At 47.9% G+C, this 18,734-nt stretch overlaps 1 protein-coding gene across 2 annotated transcripts; it reads right to left on the bottom strand.

Moving 5' to 3' along the window:
* Positions 1–907: 907 nt before the first annotated feature.
* LOC123855230 (polycystin-1-like protein 2) lies at positions 908–15,954 on the bottom strand. Of its 2 annotated transcripts, XR_010408285.1 has the most exons (7): positions 15,870–15,954; positions 15,221–15,271; positions 10,596–10,826; positions 8,272–8,373; positions 5,061–5,239; positions 4,098–4,256; positions 908–1,026 (listed from the first exon to the last, which is right to left on the bottom strand). XR_010408285.1 is itself a non-coding variant. In XM_064581737.1 (6 exons), the coding sequence occupies exons 3-6, from the start codon at positions 10,746–10,748 to the stop codon at positions 4,178–4,180; spliced, it is 513 nt and encodes a 170-aa protein (XP_064437807.1). In that variant the 5' UTR covers positions 10,749–10,826; positions 15,221–15,271; positions 15,870–15,954; the 3' UTR covers positions 4,085–4,177. The 2 variants fall into 2 exon arrangements, 1 of the variants encoding a protein (XP_064437807.1); XM_064581737.1 differs by lacking the exon at positions 908–1,026 and having other exon boundaries at positions 4,085–4,256.
* Positions 15,955–18,734: the final 2,780 nt, after the last annotated feature.

Below are 18,734 nucleotides of genomic sequence, written 5' to 3'. Positions count from 1 at the left end.
GACGGGTTTTTCGAAAGATCTGAACGATTAGGAGATTGATGGGGAACATGAGGAGAGAGCTCTCCATTCCAATCATCACTTGCTGCCAAGTGAATTCAATTTTACCTAGGACAGAGGAGGGAAAGGGTTAATGGGAGAGCCTCCTCCACCACTGCCAGAAGGTGGCTGTGCAATAAGGATTAACCTTGCCCAAAGAGAGGCCTGGCCCTTGAGTGGCTCCTGGGAGGTGACCTCTAAGCTCTCTAAGTTCTGTCTGGTAGGTACACCTTTGTTTACCTGAGGTCTTGGACCACACTGTATAGTCTATGTTAACAGTGATTTATGGTGTGGGCCTTGGCCACACAGTATCACCTCAGCCTCGGAGGGGCTGGAGGCTAAGGTCAGCCATGGGGCTCAGCCATGTCTATGTGAGCAAGCCCCAGTAAAAACTCTGGACACCAGGGCTCAGGTGAGTGTCCCTGGTTGGCAATACTCCATGTGTGTTGTCACACATCATTGTTGGGAGGAGTGAGCATTGTCACAGCTTCCCTGGGAGAACACAACCGGAAGGTCTCCCCTGGTCTCCCCTGGACCCTGCCCCATGTGCCTCTTTCCTTTCCTGATTTTAATCTGTATCCTTTGTCTGTAATGAGCATAATGGTGTTTCTGACTTCTGTGGTAGTTCTAGAGAATTACTGAACCTGAGAGTGGTCTTGGGATCTGTGGAATTATGTGGCACCCACCGGCCACTAGCTCTGACTGTCATGACATTGGGAGTCACCCAAGGCCGTCTTTTGCTCAGCTGGGTCCTTGGGGACACCCCAGAACATGATGCTGGTCAGCGTGGTGCAGAGGAGCAGGGAGAAGCAGCAGGACACCCCCTGGACATGGGTGAAGTTGCTCCAAGCTGAGCAGCTGAAGATGGAATACCACATGTGTCCATCGTGGAGGCCCGTGGAGGTCTTCATGAAAAACAGGTGGCTGTGAGCAGGCAGGAAGAGAGGCGCAGGGATGGGAGAAGGCTGGTCTCTTCGGAGCAATCTTGGGCTGAAAGGGAGGAGTTTATTTCTAAGATTTATCCTCTATTTTCTCTCATGCGGAAGACGTACAGCATCTTAGCATCACTTAGAGTTAATGATGGGGGTTCTGAACAGAGTGGGTTGGAATCCGGGGTGGCCCTCCTACCAGCTGTGTGTCCTCAGGCAAGTTGCTTTACTCTCTGCACGTCAATTTACTCGTCTGTAAGATGGGGGTTATAACAGAACCTGCCTCATGGGATTGCTGAAAGGATTAAGTGATGATTTTTGTAAAGCATTTGGCAGAGTAGCTGGCATATATGTGAGTGTTCATCAGTACTAGCAATTATTGTTTTTATAATTTTAATATAATCATATAACTATAATATTAGTTTTATTATAATTAGTGCATTAGAGGATACTGGTTAAAAATCCCAGGCTCTAGCTTTAGACTCAGTTTGAGAGAATCAAAATTGCAAGACAGGGTTTCCGAAAATGGCACCATATTCTCCTTAGGCATCCGTGTTAGTCTAGAATTTAGTTAGTCTAGAATTTAGTCCAACCACAGGGCTTGCACAGGGGCCCAGATTCTCCTGCGAGTGTGTGGAACTGATTTTCCCAGCGGGCGCCCGTTCTGGTGGTTAATGCCAGCAGCCCTCAGGCTTGCACGGTACTTTGACCATCACTCTGTGCTGTGGGAGTAGCCTGGACTCAGAGTAAAGGTGCATAATGAGAGAGGTCAGTTGCCAACAATAGTGATTTTCCACGTGATCGTTGTACTCATCCTTCTACTGACAGTTCCACAAATATTTGGTGAGCCTGGTGCTGTGTGCCAGGTGTTGTGCTGGGCACCAAGATTCATGAGGGAATGACACGGCCCTGCCTTCAGACAGCTCTTTGTCTAGTTTCCAGGCATCACAACCTTGAAGCATTGGGAGGATCATATCTGCTTCTGTAATGGAGCACTTACTCTGAGCCCCTCCCTGTGCTATGTATGCTACCCACATCATTTCCCAGGACCTGCACAGGTCCCCTTTGGGGAGGCACACTGAATGACTCACTTTTCAGATGTGGAAGCTGAGGCCTGGAGTGGTGAGCTGACTTTTGCAAGGGCATGCAATGAGTCAGAAGCATGCATGTGGAACTGTGTGCTGTGTGCCCACATCAGTGTTCTGCCTATCCTTGGGTCCAAGTCTCTCTGACTCAGACTTTTTCCCTTTGCAGGCTGAGCTGTTCCCAGTGGCAGCTAGGAGGGAAAGTCACCTTTCAGTAAATGCACTGGAAACAGACTTTGTTTTGAACCTAACTCAGAAGCCATTTAAAGTAGAGATCACAAACTCAAAAGCTTAAAGGGACCTGGATAGATATAAATAAGTTAAATGAAGTGGGTTGGGTGTGAGGTATTAGGGGTAGATGAGTACTGTGGCAAAACGGAGAGCACATGGCCCTTGGAAGAAGAAAGCTGGTACTCTGCTCCAGCAGACTGGTGTCAGGCAGGAACACTGGCTCAGCATCTTCATACTTGCCAGGTTTTTGTGGAGTCTCTTGATTTTTTTTTTTAAAGATTTTATTTATTTATTTGTCAGAGAGAGAGAACACAAGCAGGGGGAGAGGCAGGCAGAGGGAGAAGCAGGCTCCCCGCCGAGCAAGGAGCCAGATGTGGGACTCGATCCCAGGACCCTGGGATCATGACCTGAGCCTAAGGCAGTCACTTAACCGACTGAGCCACCCAGACATCCCGAGTCTCTTGATTTTTTAATATCGGTTGGGAACAGACTCAATGTCCATTGATAGGAGAATGGTTGAATTAGTTGTGGGACATCCAGTCTGTGGAATATTACGCAGCCAATAAGGAAAACTTTGACCCAAGCATACTGTCCTGGAAGGATGTTCATGGTCTGTCATCGAAGAAATAAGGTAATATATTTAGAGTAATGCCATTTTAAAAGTTATAAAATAAATAACAGTCCGTGGTGTGTGTGTGCACATGAGTGCGTGTGTGTACATTCGTACCTGCTTTTATGTGTTTGACCAGATGTGGAAGGAAGGAAGGAAAGCCAAGGGACATACATGCTGAAACACCCATGTAGGGTAAAATTGCATGAAGAAGGAACCCCAGATGGCCAAACATGGAATCACCATTCAAACCAGTCTGTTTACTCATATAAAATATATTATTCTATGACATGTGTAAGGAAATATGCATAACTGTTCAACCATTTCACCACCTCTAAGATAATTCTGTTTCAGAGGGTCCATGTCCCTCCAGGGTCCCTCAATCCCAACAAGAAAAGCTGATTGGTTATTAATGTCACACACTTGAAGCTACCCAGGCCCAAAAGCCGAAACATGCTTTTATTCTGCTTTGACTGGATTGCGATGCAACTGCCCTAGAGATGAAAGAACAAGGTAAACAGCATTTGCTTACAAAAAAAAAAAAGTACCTGAATCTTTTCCTATCCTGCTCTGTGGCCACCGGAAATACTTTGTCAGGGACACAGTCTCCGACATCAGTGGACAGCCACGAGTTGCAGAGGAAATGCCATTTCCGGTCCCTAGCCAGGTCATGCACCAGCACCCGGCTCACGTACCTGGAGAAGGGACCCACACTTCTGAGGACAAGGTTAGGGGGGGTGAGGCTTCTTTGGATGCCACAAAGATTGACACCTTCGCAAACCTGAGTTTAAGAACAAGAACTCCTGAAAAGAGAGATTTTGTGTTTTTCTTCATTGTTCTTGGTGCCTTGACCAAAATGCCCAATCAGGGGGTGAATTGGCCTCATGTGGGAGCTCAGCTAGTGTGGAGAGCCAGCTACTGGAGGCTGCCACATTTTCACAGATATGGTGCAAGAGGGTACATTCTGAAACTATTAACCCTGGTGCAGGGCAGCAAGCCTAAGGCCAGCATCCAGATGCAAGTGAGGAAAGCCAAGTTGTCTAGATTGTGTGCATTCAGGGAGGCGCAGACATAGGCACCAAAAGCTGGTCTTCCTGCTGGCATCCACCCAGGAGTGAGTCATCTCTTTTAGACTCAGGACTTCATGGGTATCATCTAACCTGATTTAGGTCTTTGAGACCCGGGGAAGAAATGAAATCATCTCACCTCTGTTGGGATGTCGGAGCAGCCATTTCTCCTGTTGCCTTATGGCCAACAAGAATAGCGATGATATCAAGAGCCCTTCTTTACTGAGCATTTACTGTGTAATGAAGACTATGCTCGGAAGCTCCAGACGTGCATTTTCTCATTTCCAGGAGGACAGCCCTGTTAGGCACACAAGAGCCCCCTCTGTTGAGTCACACACCCTCCTGGGGAGGCCAACATCCAATGACTGATGGATACAGTGCCTGGGTGTGATCAAGACCTGGGCATCCCAACCCAACTCGGGACACTCCAGAGCTCCCCATGGGCGTCAGCCAAGCTGCTGTGCTGCGTCAAAGCTCTTCTCCCTCTGCTCACCCTGCTTCCTTCTCTCCCTTCCCAGGGGCTGGTCCCAGGCACCCTGCACCCTCAACTCTATCTCAGGGTCTGCTTCCCAGGAGCTTGCCAGCTGTGTGACCTTGGGCAAGTCACTTATCTTGCCTGAGCTTAGATTTTCCCACCTGTAAAACAAGAATGAGAGTACTTGTCCTTGAGGAGCGATGAGAAAAAAGGTGCAGAAACAGGAAGCCTTAGCTTAATGCTCAGCAGTGGCGGATGTTCTTACCTCTTCTAAATAATCAGCCCAGCGTCTCGTTTAATCTCCTCTTACTGGGCAAGGTTTGTCTTCAAAATGGGCATCTATCCCCATTTTACAGATGGGAAACTGGAGGCTAAATGAAGGTTGATGCTGCAAATGTGCCAAGGGTGGGGCTAGCACTGGACCTCAGGCTGCAACCTCCAGTCCTTCTCCTAGCTACTGATCCAATCTGTATGGCTCATAGGTGGGTGGGTCTCTCTGACCCTCAGTGTTTCTATCTGTGAAATGGGTATCCATTCTATGTGTTTGCAGAGGCTTGTGAGGATCAGCCAGGCAGCAGATGCACAGTGTCTTAGTGAGTTCTCATGGTTTGCCCCCCACCGACTTACCAGGATGGCCGGTCCCCTGAGTTGTCATGCCACAGCCGCAGGCCCCTCAGTTCCTCCAGGGGGAACAGGGTGGAGAGTAAAAAGACATCCACTCCTCCCCGCTCAAAAACTGGAATGTCAGGGTCTGACAGGTGGTGGGGTTCACTCTCTCCATCCAAGCCATATAGAGTGACAGTCACCTGAAATCCAGAGACTAGGAGTGACCAACTCCACATGGTAACCAAGCCCTGGTGACCTTGTTTCATTAGAAGTATCCAAAACCCGGGCGCCTGGGTGGCTCAGATGGTTAAGCGTCTGCCTTCGGCTCGGGGCATGATCTCAGGGTCCTGGGATCGAGCCCCATATCAGGCTCCTGGCTCAGCGGGGAGTCTGCTTCTCCCTCTCCCCTGCTCATATTCTCTCTCTCTCTCTGTCACATGAATAAAAAAAAAAATTAAAAAAAAAAAAAAGTATCCAAAACCCAACAAGAACCAACAGTGCAAGGCCCCTTCGTTCTCTACTCTCCTCCAGTCTTGGGCTTGCCTGAGTTATTTTTCAGGTGTATGAAGATTCAGGGTGACACTGCCTGCATTTATGTCTTCAGCATGAGTTACAAAACACTTCTTGGTAACCTTTTAAAACTTGCCATATATTTATTTGTGGGGGTTTTTTATGTTTTTTTTTTATTAACATATAATGTATTGGGGCGCCTGGGTGGCTCAGTCTTTAAGCATCTGCCTTCAGCTCAGGTCATGATCCCGGGGTCCTGGGATCGAGCCCCGCATCGGGCTCCCTGCTCCGCGGGAAGCCTGCTTCTCCCTCTCCCACTCCCCCTGCTTGTGTTCCCTCTCTTGCTGTGTCTCTCTCTGTCAAATAAATAAATAATACTTAAAAATATATATATATAATGTATTATTTGTTTCAGGGGTACAGGTTTGTGGCCATGTATTTATTTGTAAGGGCTCTAGAGTAGGAACTGGTTTCCTCCCCTAACGGTTATATTCTCAGGGTCTCCCAGAGTGCCTGGCACTGAGACATGAATGCATAAGTGCCCATTATCTCGAAAATGCATATTTCTAGGCTCCACTCCAGACCTACCAACTAAAAATGCTGGGAACAGGGCCCAGGGACCTGCTTTTCTGCAGTTATCCAGGTGTTGCTGATGAGCATGCCTGATTTCTTGAGCCAAACAGCTACAGTTCTGCCACCTGTGTTCGGCCCACCTCCCTCAGCCTCACTGCTGCAGCAATCCCCGCACCCACGTCCAGCTGCCAGCAGCTGCATTGCTTTCCTGGGGGTTCTTGGGCTGTGAGAGCAGAGACTGGAAGTGCCAGAGAATTAATGGTGCAGTGATCTGGCCTCCACCAATAACTCATGGGATTGGTGGGTATATAAGCCAGCTCCCTCAGCCATCAGTGGGGATGACTTTGAGGCCCACGTTGCTTACTATCTTCCCAAGTCCCATCATAGGATTAGCTTCAGCTGCCCAGACAGGTAACGGGTTGGCACCCTTTACTGGTTCCTTCCCTTCCCTGTCGGCTTCCCGGTCCTCTACTGGGGTGTCCTAGGATCCCCCCCGCCAAATCAACTACTTGCCCTTGAATTCTTGTTTCTAGTCTGTTTCTCCACTATAGACATTCTGGACCCAGTAATCCCTTGCTCTGGGGGCTTTCCTATGCATCATAGGATGTTTAGCAGCATCCCTGGCCTCTGCCAGATACCCAAACTAAGCCAATATCAGACTGAAATGTGACTGCAACTCTCCAGAAAAAGAACTGGCCTGTGGATTGTAAGTTTTCACTCCTTTCCTATTAAGATAGACTCTTGAATGTTTAAAGAAGTGAGATGAATGTTTCATTAGATGGATGAAATTAATTCCTATGTTTATTCCACAAGTAGTTACTGAGCACTTACTCTATGTTAGACAGCTGATTGAGGACCTAAGACACAGCAATAAATCAAAATAAAAAAAAAATTTTTTAAGATTTTATTTATTTATTTGACAGAGTGAGCAAGAGAGGGAACACAAGCAGAGGGAGTGGGAGAGGGAGAAGCAAGCTTCCCGCCAAGCAGGGAGCCTGATGCGGGGCTCGATCCCAGGACCCTGGGACCATGACCTGAGCCGAAGGCAGACACTTAACAACTGAGCCACCCAGGTACCCCTAAAATAAAACAATTTTTAAAATAAAAATAAGACAAATAAATAAAAATAAGATTTAAAAAATAAAAAGGCAAATGCTCCACTCTAATGAAGCTTAATGTCATTAAAAAAAAGAGCTTTCTCCAGGATAGTATACACAGCACGAGTGGTTCTCAAACTGTGTTCCACGGAGCCCTCAGTTTTAGTAAAGGAACCTTGAAGCCTGCTGCAGAGGACAGTATATTCTGATGAGTGATGTGGCACAAGCCAGACTTAATTAAGGGTGCTGAGACATTACAGAGAAAACCTGCTATATGCTCCGCAGCTAAATGCTCAAGAACCTCAGAGAATTTATAAGCAAGTGAAATAGTTTCTTCACTACTTCTAGTCAGCCTACTCAAGGACAGATGGCTCAGCCTGACCTCTTAGCTAGTTGCCAGCTAATCAGTTTACCCAAAAAATGTAACTCAAGACTCATTGTTTTCAAATGGCAGGCATATTTTCTTTCTTTCCTTTCTCTCTTCTCTCTTAAAAATTCTGTTTTCTCTTTATTCATTGATAACAGTTTACTGACTGTTCTTCATATGTGAGCAAATTTGCATGCAGGTTACCAACTAACTGAGTTATTCTTTGGTAGGGATAAGGGAGATGACCAGGGGCACAGTGGTAGACCCCAACTCTTCCTTAACTTATTCTCCTTTATCTTTTTAAATATTGGGACTTTGGTGGATGTTTGGTTTGGCAAAAGATTCTTTCCTTTAAAAAACCAAAAGAAGGGGCATGTGGGTGGCTCAGCGGTTAAGCGTCTGCCTTCAGCTCAGGTCATGATCCCAGGGTCCTGGGATCAAGCCCCGCATCGGGCTCCTTGCTCAGCAGGAAGCCTGCTTCTCCCTCTCCCCCTCCCCCCGCTTGTGTTCCCTCTCTCACTGTGTCCCTGTCAAATAAAATCTTTAAAAAAAAAAAAAGAAAGAAAAAAAAAACACCTTACAACACTAAATCCACTGTGCTAAGGTGACTCAACAATGGGCCAGCAAGTGCTTTGCAGGGTGGGTCATACTGATCAACCCAGGGGGTTCTTGCATGGTAACGTACCTTGGAGGAAGTAGCTGCTCCTCTCCGGTGTCCAGTGTAGACTGTCACCAGGTAGTGGTACTGGGCAAAGGGATCATTGTCCTCCAGTACTGTGACTTTCACCTGGACAAAAGGATGGCATTAGAAGGGCCCTGTTCAGTGGGTTCATCCACTGCACAATAGCAAAGACTGAGCTGGTCACTCATGACAAAGGGAGAGAATAAAATTATGTATGTTATTTATTCATTCCATCAGATGAGAACAAGTAAAATAAACTTTTTTTAAAAAGTACAACATGGATCTAACATTAAATAAAACTCAAAGTAGCCAGACTGGAAATGAACTTGGCATTAAGCTGAGACTCAGTTCAATGTTTGATCTGGTAAATGATACAAATTCTGTTTATATAGAATTTCTTTTTTTTTTTTAATAAAGATTTTATTTATTTATTTGACAGAGAGATAGAAGAGCACAAGCAGAGGGAGTGGCAGAGGGAGAGGGAGAAGCAGGCTCTGCACTGAGCAGGGAATCCGATGCGGGACTCGATCCCAGGACCCTGAGATCATGACCTGAGCCGAAGGCAGACGCTTAACCATCTGAGCCACCCAGGCGCCCTATATAGAATTTCTAACATTGGTGACCAGATTGGGACTCCAAGGGAATTTAAAGGGAATGAACATTAAGGTGGTTTAGCAGCAAAACAAAACAAAGCCAGACTCTCTAGCCTGCAATGGACTCTGTGATGAGCCGCCCAGATCTCTTGCCAGTGGAGGGCTTGTTCCCCCAGTTGCCAGGGATGCAAGAGCCACCTCTGTTGCGGTCATATGCTCTCCTGGAGAGGCTGACACGCAATGGCAGATTAATGAGGTGTCTGGGCATGATCAAGACCTGGGCATCTTGACCCAACTCGGGGCATCTCTGGAGCTCCCAGCTCAGTTTCTTTCTCTGCTCATCCTGCGTTCTTCCCTCCCTTTCCAGGGGCTGATCCCAAGCACTCTTTGTGAAACACTGAATGCTCAACTCCATGGCAGAGTCTGCTTTTTGGAAACCAGCCTACAGGTGAGGCACTTGAAGTATTAATGTTTAATCCCTTGGGTGAATTGAAGACAGCCGTATAAATGCTGCAACTACTATTAAGTTTCATGCCACCTTAACATCCTGGGAGGGCAGGGAATGGAGAATGTTTCAGTGCTTTGGGACATTGCATCCTTGCATTCGTTGATGAGCACAAGATACACTGTAACTCAAGACACAAAATTTTATTGAAGGCTCACTCACTAAATGTCAGACATGGTGCATACATTGGAAAAATAATCAGAACTTTGTTGTTGGCAATTTGTTGTTTGATCTCATTTCTATGTCTCATTCCTGTCTTATTATCAGGCAGGTCTGGGTTTGAATTCTGGCTTCAGGGAGGTGGCTTTGGACCAGTTAGTTGCCCTCTCTGGTCTTTGGTCTCTTCCTCTGTAAGATGATAGAGGACCTGTGCAGTAAAGGGGAGAGGAGGGTCTCAGAAGGCCTGGGCTGTCCAAACCCTACACATTTCAAAGAAAGGCCTGGCTCTTGGCTAGCTCCTAAAAGATAACCCCTATGTCCCTGGAATATCCTGCTGATAAGAGTTTCTTTGAATACCTTGGTCCACACCAGGTAGTCTCTGCTAACAATGTGAGTTATGTAAGGGCTTTGGGCCATTCTGTATCAGTCTGACCTTTGGGTGGTGGTGGTGATGGTTTGCTGGAGACTGAGTAACTACACTGAGTCATATGGGCACTCCATATGTATGTGACTGACCCTCAATTAAACCCTGGACACCAGGGCTCAGGTGAGCTTCCCCTGTTGGTGGTACTTCATATGTCCTGTCACACGCCATTGCTAGAAGAATGAAGTCTGTCCATAAACTCCACTGGGTGAGTACAGCTGGAAGCTCTTGCTGGATCTCTCCTGGACCCTTCCCTTTGCTGAGTTTAACCTGCATTCTTTAATAAACCATAATCATGAGTGTAACAGCCTTTCTGAATTCTGTGAGACCTTTCAGCGAATCATTGAACTTAAGGATGGTCTTGGGGACTCTCAACACAGTACCTTCTTCTTAGGGCTGTGGGGGAGCATTAGATGGGATAATCCCTGGCATACAGTAAACCCTCTGTGAATGGTCAATAACATGATCCTCCTGACAATTTGATAAGAAAGGCCATTTTACATATGAGGCTGAGGAGCTGGCTTACCTGGGACAATCTGGGTTAGCCACTAGCCCTTTGGCTCCCAACCTGGGCTCCATCCCCTGGAGATCCTACAAGGGAACACCCTGCTCCTTCCTCCCATTCTTGAGGGCCATGCAACCTCACCTTGGCCTGATCCTGAGCGTCCTTCCTCCTTGCCCAGATCACCACCAGCACATAGGCCACACAGAGGCAGCCCACGGTGGTCACAACCACAGGGTTGTCCTCGAAGGTGGCAAAGAGCTCGGCAGTCTGGCAGATGTCGATGGTGTTGGGCATCACCAGGAACGTGCTTCCAAAGAAGGTGAGGTGGTTGCAGAGGCAGTGTGTCTGGGAGTGGGTGGTCCGTGGCCCCACCTGCAACCCCAAAGAGACCCTGGTGGGAATGCCAGCATATCTTTGGCTCGCTCCAGCCCAAGGAGGTGGACACTGCCATGAGGGGGCGCTGGGGAGACCAGCTTTAGGATTCCCTTGGAGCTTTTTTATTTAACTAAAAATTTTAAAATGCTGAGAATATTATCTATAACAATAATCTTTGTACCTGTCATTCTCACTGGACAACTGTACATCTTGTCAGTCTTCTTTACCGTTTTAAAGAACTATTATGGGTGAAGTTGACGTCCCCTCTGCCCCCCATCCTCCATAAGCAGCCATTATCACAACTTTGGTACATATCATCCCAGTACATTCTCCGCCTGATGCTTACTCATCAGACAGATACATGTTGAGTGCTACTTCTATGCCAGGAAACAGGCTAGATGCTGAGAGGACATCCGGGGTAATCAGATCATCTCAGTTTCCCAGGAACTTTCCTTCTTCTAAACATGAAAGTCCTGTGTCCTAGAAGGCCCCCAGTCCCAGCCACAATAGGATGATTGGTCATCTCACAAAATCCAAAAAATTGAGACTGGGGGAATCATGTAAAGAAATGGGAAGGACAAATGTTTAAATCCTAAGCTGGTGTCTCAGCACCAGGAAAGCATTCCCTAAATTTCACCCGTTAGATCTTAGATAGGGCTCATGCTTTGAGGAGTGCCACTCTAGCTGTCCTCAGGCTGCACCCGTCTGCACAAGATGGGAGTCAGGGGGCCCTGGGGATGTGCCCATCACAGCACATACCACCCAGCTGTGTCTAGGGTGAGGTTCTAGGTGACCCCAAGAATGAGGCGTTCTTTAAATTTTGCACTATAGATGCCTACGTGCCTTACCCTGGTCCTGGGCCCTGGGACTCCCACTTCTAGACTTTGGGGACCTGGACCTGGAATTTCTTGCCTCTAGGGCCTGTACAGACCTGTTCCTCAGGATCACTCTTCCTGGTGGGCTGGCCACTGCCCTAGGCACAAGGGTGGCAAGGTGTGGCTATGGGGGGCATGGTATGTAGATGGAGTTTGGGTTCCCAGTCCCCTGTGGTATAGTATAATGAGGTTGAGGCTGGGGAGACAGGAATGAGCCAGGGCAGGGAGCCGTATCTGTGCTCTTAATTCACACCCTGTACTTAGGGCCTTCCCTAAATCTGTCAACTTGCAAACACCCTCCCAGGGCCATATGGTGGGCAACGAATCTTGCATTCAACCCCAAACTCAGCACCATCTCTTCATTCCAGGGTCTACCCGGAGATGGTAAGGTGGGAGGGAGCAGAAAACACTGGCATGCACAAAGTTCTTCTCTGCTCAGCACCTGAGGAGGAAGAACCTGCTGGGGCCCAAACTGCCCCAGCAGGTAACTCTTGTCTCTTTTCCTTAACGAGCCACCCAGCAAAGGCTGACCCCTCCACATGGGCATGACCCCAGCTGTTTATTGACAGGTTTTAGTTCCGTATTTGCTCCATTGTTCTTCTGTTTCCCAATCCTGGTCAGCATTTGGTCTGCAGCTGTGGGGCTTATGGGAACACCTGGCACACCCGGAGGGAGTGGAGCTGGTTTCAGAGAAGAAACCCAAGTGGATGCTGGGAGCCCAGGGACCAGACATTTTATGCCCGCATCTTTGCCTCCCTGGGCTTTCCCAACCCTTCCAACATGAGAGTCTCTTGAACACCGGGAATGAATCTGCTCATTACCCTCGTGACAGTAATTGTACCTTTAGTATCCTTTGAGAAAATATATAAGCAATAATTCTGCCTTTACCCCCTGAGAAGGTCTATAGACTATAGATTTGGAGCTTTCTTCAGCCATTTAGAGAATTTGGTTCTGGTTTTCCACCCAAACTTGATGATCCCATTTACTTATTTATGGTTCCTCAGTGATATCTATATCTGTATCTGTATCTTTGTCTGTATAATGAACATCAAGTACACAATATTGGATTCATATAACTTTTGGTCTATGACACGCTCCCACATTCACGTGTGCATACATTAGTAGGTGTATATTTTCAATAACATAATAAGGACCTGAGAACCCCCTATCTACTCGAAAGCTAGAAACATTCCAATAACATACACCTAGCTAAGTGGTTCTCCCCCAGTCTGTCCTCATGCTCCCCCCAACCCAGCCGCCACCCAAGTCCCATGTTCATTGTTTCCTTGATTTCCATTTTTTTTTTTAAAGATTTTATTTATTTGACAGAGAAAGACACAGTGAGAGAGGGGAACACAAGCAGGGGGAGTGGGAGAGGGAGAAGCAGGCTCCCAAGGAGCAGGGAGCCCAATGCGGGACTCGATCCCAGGACCCTGGAATCATGACCTGAGCCGAAGGCAGACGCTTCACGACTGAGCCACCTAGGCGCCCCTGATTTCCATTTTATATGTAGTATTGTCTTCTCTATGTTCAGATTATTCCATATAGCAATCACTTTATCCTGAGCACTCACTGTGTGCCAGGCACCACACTAACTACTTCCTCCCCCTAATCTTGTCTAGGTTCCACCCCAACTGTAAGTGGTAGCCACCCTTTATCCCCATTTTCAGATGGGAATGCTGAGAGAGGTACAGTGACTTGTCCAAGGTCATCTGGCTAGTATTGATGAAATGGGATTAGACCCAAGTCTGTCTGATGGCAGAGCCCATGCCCCCAGCTGCTGCACCATCCCCCTTTCTGATCCTCGGGTCTCTGAGGACAGCCTTGCAGGGCATCCCAGGCCAGCAGCTTGGGCATCAGACAGCTGCTGGGAGTGAAGGCTCTGGAAGGTCGAAACACACCCAGCATCTTGTTCTTGAGGTACAAAGGCCTCTCTTGTGAGCGTGGGGGAACACACTGTCTCTTGGACATGTCAGTGCACCCATTTCTTCCTGGCACTTGGGGAACTCCCTCTGTGTGGGGGCCAGAAGCCAGGGCAGGAGTTTATAAGGGAGCTGAAGTTGTGGCAGAAACAAACCCCGAAGGAGCTTGGCTCTCAGTCCCCTTCTGTAGCTCTGCTGGGGCCTGGCTTCTTACATGACTTGTGACCACTGTCATTTGATCATGTGCCATTTGCTTCTTGGCTGTGCCCCTGCTAGACTGAAAGCTCACTGGTTTTTCTAACCATTAGATTGCCACTGCCTCGCACATGTGAATATTTGTTGAATAAATGGAAGAAGGTATTTATGCTCTAGTAGATGGAGACAGGTGTGTGATAAATTTCAGCTAGATGCAGAGGTTACTGTTCTTGGGGATGGTGTGAAGTGCTGTGGAAGTCCAGGAGAGGGAGACTCCCAATGTCTGGAGGCACCCGAGAAGGTGGCATTAGAGTGGGAGATCAAAGGGAGTTTTCTGGGCAGGGTAGGTTGTCCCCGGGAAAAGAACAGCATATGAAGCATGGAAGAGAGAAAAGGAACATCAGTGCCCCAGAGACGGCCTCCAATGGCCTCAAAGCCAATGTCTGGACATGTCATGGGTAGAGCTGAGCTGACCTGAGACAGGGATCTGATTGCAATTAATAGAGCCATGTGCCATGCAGAGGTGTGGGCTGGGGGCTGAACAAGCAGTGCCTGGAGCTCCAGAGCCTGGGTTTGAGTCCCACCTCTCCCACCTACTAGGCAAGGGATTTGGGGTAAATGCGTTGGCTTTCCTGAGCCTTTGTTTTACCACCTGTAGAATGGGAATACCCATACTATCTTAGAGGTTATTGTGGAGATCTGATGAGTTAATGCAAGTAAAGCATGGAACACAGCACCTGGAGTGGAGTAAAGGGCTCAGCTCTAAGTTTGGTTCCCTGGCGAGGACACCCTGGCCCCCCCAGCAGCCCACAGTCAGCAGGGCTTCCCAGTTATTTGCCCATTCATTTAATGGTCATTTGTTCCAATGGTGAGCAAAGCACACCGTTCCTGATTTGTGGGGCTCTCGGTACATTGAGGGAACAGACATGGTCTCAGTGGCCTCCTGAGTAGATATGAAACGGCTTAGTGCTATGTTTAATGCTGTGGAGGACCAGATGTATGTACTAGGAGAGCCTACAGTGGGAAATCTGACTTAGCCAGGGTAACAGTTTTCTCAAAGAAGTGATATTTGCAGCAGGATCTGAAGGAGGAGTTAACTAGACTGGGAAGGAGGGGCATTCCAGGCACAGGGAATAGCATAGGCAAAGACGCTGTGGAGGGGTGCAAAACGGCCACCAGGGGCACTGAAAGGGGACCCTAAATAAGCTGGACACACTCAACAAAGCTGCTCTATCTTCTTTGTGTCCTCTCCTTACCTGGCACCCAGAGTTATCCCAAGTCCCCCAGACCTCATCCCAGAACACACAGTGGGACAGGAAGGTGGTAATGCCAACTGTGAAGTCCCTGCCAAGGGTCAGCTCCAGGTCAGACTCGGGGATCACGGTCAGATAGTAGATACCTTCTCCAAAATGCAGGTCCTCTGGGTTCAGGATCCACGTGGACAGCCCATCTGCAAGAAAGATGGATCCAGTTCAGCCTGAAGCCTCGTGGAGACTGGGGCTAACGGCATGGAAGAGAGGAACCAAGGTGACCCAAGGTGACCTGGCAGGGAAGCTGACCTTGATGGTCTCTCTGATGTCCTAGGAATCCCTCTCCCCGCCTGAGACTTGGGAGCAGAGGAGCAGAGGCACTCCCAGGTCAGTGTGCAGAGCACACCTGCCAAGTCAGATAGATGAGGGCTCAAATTCTGACTCTGCCCCTTCTTGGCTGTGTGACTTTGTATCAGTTACTTAACCTCTCTGTTCTTATCTGGCAAGAGGCAATGTCCATAGTGCCCATCCCAGGGGTTGTGATGAGGATTATGATTAGGTTAGTTCTATGAGTGCTTGTCAGTTTCTTCAGGGCATGTAGCAAGTGCTCACTTAATGTTGCCAAATAAATAATAATGATGATAATAGTAGTAGTAATAACAACAACAACAAAATCAGCACTGAATGTAGCAAATTGTTTTTCTTTTTCTCCTTGGCTTCTGATTCCCAAGTTTTAAGTTGGTCGCCCTCTCCCCATCCCCCAGGAAGCTCAAGAAGCTGGCCCAGTTGATGGACTACCTGCAGTAGCCCCTGGCGGAAGGTGAGCTTTGGCGTCATAGCTGGTCTTATTGGGGTGGTAGCCATAGCCCAGGCTGAGTATGAGTGGGATATCAGGTCTCCAGTGCAGCTGGATCCCCAAAGCTGCCCCATCTGAAGTCAGGTTCACCCACAAAGCTTCAGGACTGGTCAGGTTCAACACAGTTGGCTCACTGTGTCCTTCCAAAAGTTGGGGCAGCAGAATCTGTTATCAAAAACAATCAAATCAAGGGTGTGCAGGGCTAGGAATGCCAGTGAGCATCAGGGCTGCTGGACAGAGCAGGGCAGGGTGAGCACCTGCGGAACTGAGATCCACTCTGTGCTGTGCTCATTCTGTCAGTTTCCCAGGGATGGTGTACTAATGACCACAAACTTGGTGGCTTACAACACCAAAGGTTTGCTATCTTACAGTTCTGTACTGGAGGCCAGAAGTGCAAAATCAGTTTCACAGGGCTGAAGTTGGCAGGCTAATGCCATCTGGAGGTTCTAGGGAAGAACCCCTTCCTTGCTTTTTCCAGCCTCTGGAGGTGCCCGTGTGCCTTGGCTAATGGCCCCTCCTCACATCACCCCAACCTCTTGCTTTTGTCATCAAATCAGCCTTTTCTCAGCTGTAGTTAACTCTCCCTCTGTCAGCCTCTTGTTAAGCACCTGTGATGGCACTGGGCCCACCTAGGTCCTCCAGGATCATCTCTCTGTCTCAAGGTCCTTGGCTTAATCACACCTGCACAGTCCTTTTGGCCATGTCAGGTGGCAAATCCATGGGCTCAGGGATGAGAATATGGACATCCTTTGGGGTGCTATTATTCACCTATCACGCTCATCAAACTGTGTACCACGGCTTGGGCTTCATCTGCACAGAAAGAGGGGAGACTTCTAATTTGCACAGAGGTGCTGCATGAATAGGGATGGTCTCTGGTTACTTGGAACATGGCCTCAGGATGGTTTAGGACAGGGGAAATGTTGGCTTGGTGTGTGAGTCAGATAAAGAGGCTGGTTGAGGGTATGAACTTGGGATTGGTTAGTGTGCATATGAAAGGCATGCCCTGGCAAAGCCCTTTGCTACCTATAAGGATTGGCTGGCCCTGGCAGGGCGTTTCTTTCTCACCAGCAAGATTTTTAAGATATCAAAATATCAAAAGACACAGAAAATTATACGGCTGATTAATACAGGCCCGATGGCTAATACTTGCTACAGGGTTGACTGGAGTTTTGTGAGGTCTGGATTGCAATCTGACTTCTCTTCTGCCCAATCCTGCTGTCCTTCCTCCCTCTTCACAGCCAGCTTTTTTTACTGTCTCTAGCAAACATCTAGCACCCCAAGTTCTTTCTCAGCACCTGCTTCCAGAGAACCCAGCCTATGGCAGCTCTCTCCTGCCAGCTGAGGTGTGAGCTCACCAACAGGCACTTGTGTTTGATCCCAAAGCTGCTCTTGTCCATTGTACTTGTGCTTGTAAAGGTCAATTTTAATGATATATTCCACAGAGTGACATAGAGTGACAAAGTAGTAGTGTGAAAAGAATTATTTGCATAAAAACTTAAGTCGAATGCTTTGAGAAGACACGGGAAAGATGAATTGCTAAACATTGTTGGTGGTCATTGATGAGAAAACTAGAAGATGAGAAAAAAATCACTAAAATCTCAAAAGAATCTGAACTCCTATTGCACCATGGTGTGCTTGTTTTTGCTTCATTTTAAAGAAAATCTGACATTTTAGAGGCTGCATTGTAAAGGTGGTTTATGTAATGAAGATGATTAAAAATCCAATCAACAGATTTAAAGAAACATTTCAATTGTATACCCAAAGATTGACAATGATACATTTATAGTTTTAAGTTAAAATACAGTGTGTAACATAGGGTAAAGACCATTCTTAATGATTCTCCTCTTTAATCAACTTCTGGTCCCAACCAAGTTGACGAAGAAAACTAACTTCTGAAGTGAAACTGACATCTGACAGCACCCTCAACTCTACCTCGATATTCTCCGACAGATTCTTCATGGGTATGAGATGTCCACTAGGGCTGCTCAGACAGAGGCCACCAACAGTTCCACTGACATCAAAGTGACTCCGGGCTGGGAAGGGGCTCTTTGGGAAACTTATCACCTGAAACCAAGAACAAGGAGTGCTGGCCAAGGTGCCCGAAAGCTGGAAGGTCACTGCGTCCCTATGAGAATGATAAAGTTTCCTAAGATGGGATGGACAGGTGGCCTTCCCCTGTGGGGTGAGTGGGGGGCCCCGCTGTTAGCTGAGTCTGGCCTTCCTGGTGTGTATCTGCCCTCCAGGGCTGAGGACCCACTCAGACCCGTAGAGTGTGCAGCTACTGGACCGTGAAACCCTCCAAGCCTTTCTTCTTGGCAAAGCCATCAAGTCCTCAAGGGAGAGATACCTGTCTGCCTTTGCTGGGGCTCAAAGAACAGAGAGTCAGATGTGCCCTCACTTGGGAGTGAAAAGAGCTCTGGGTTTGCCATTTCCTAGTTACGGAATGAAGTCTGAAGAGCTTTATTTCCAGTAACTAACTCAATCAAGACTGCTGGAGAAATTCCACAACGCAGTGCAAGAAGGATGGGTGTCGGAAGGACTGAGTCTGCATCTCAGCTCTGCCACTTTGCTCGTAGCATTGGGTGAGTCACTGAACCTCATCTGTGAAACGGGTGTAGTAATACTATGGAACAAACAGGTTGTTATCAACATAGCTGAGCAAACGCACGTGCAAGTGCCATATAAGCTATAGAGGACTGCTCCCAAGGAGGTTATTACTGTCGTTACCCTGATGTCCACAGGCTCCGGGCTGTCCTCCACGGAGCCAAGGGAGGAGGCAGCAGGCAGGGTAAATGTTGCAGAGCTGG

Source organism: Mirounga angustirostris, unplaced genomic scaffold (genome assembly GCF_029215605.1).
Source record: "Mirounga angustirostris isolate CCGP_5_RB_7025 unplaced genomic scaffold, mMirAng1.0.hap1 SCAF_16, whole genome shotgun sequence".
NCBI classification, from domain to species: Eukaryota; Metazoa; Chordata; class Mammalia; order Carnivora; family Phocidae; genus Mirounga; species Mirounga angustirostris.
Note: the sequence above shows the minus strand (reverse complement) of the source record. Positions and strands in the feature narration are given on the sequence as shown.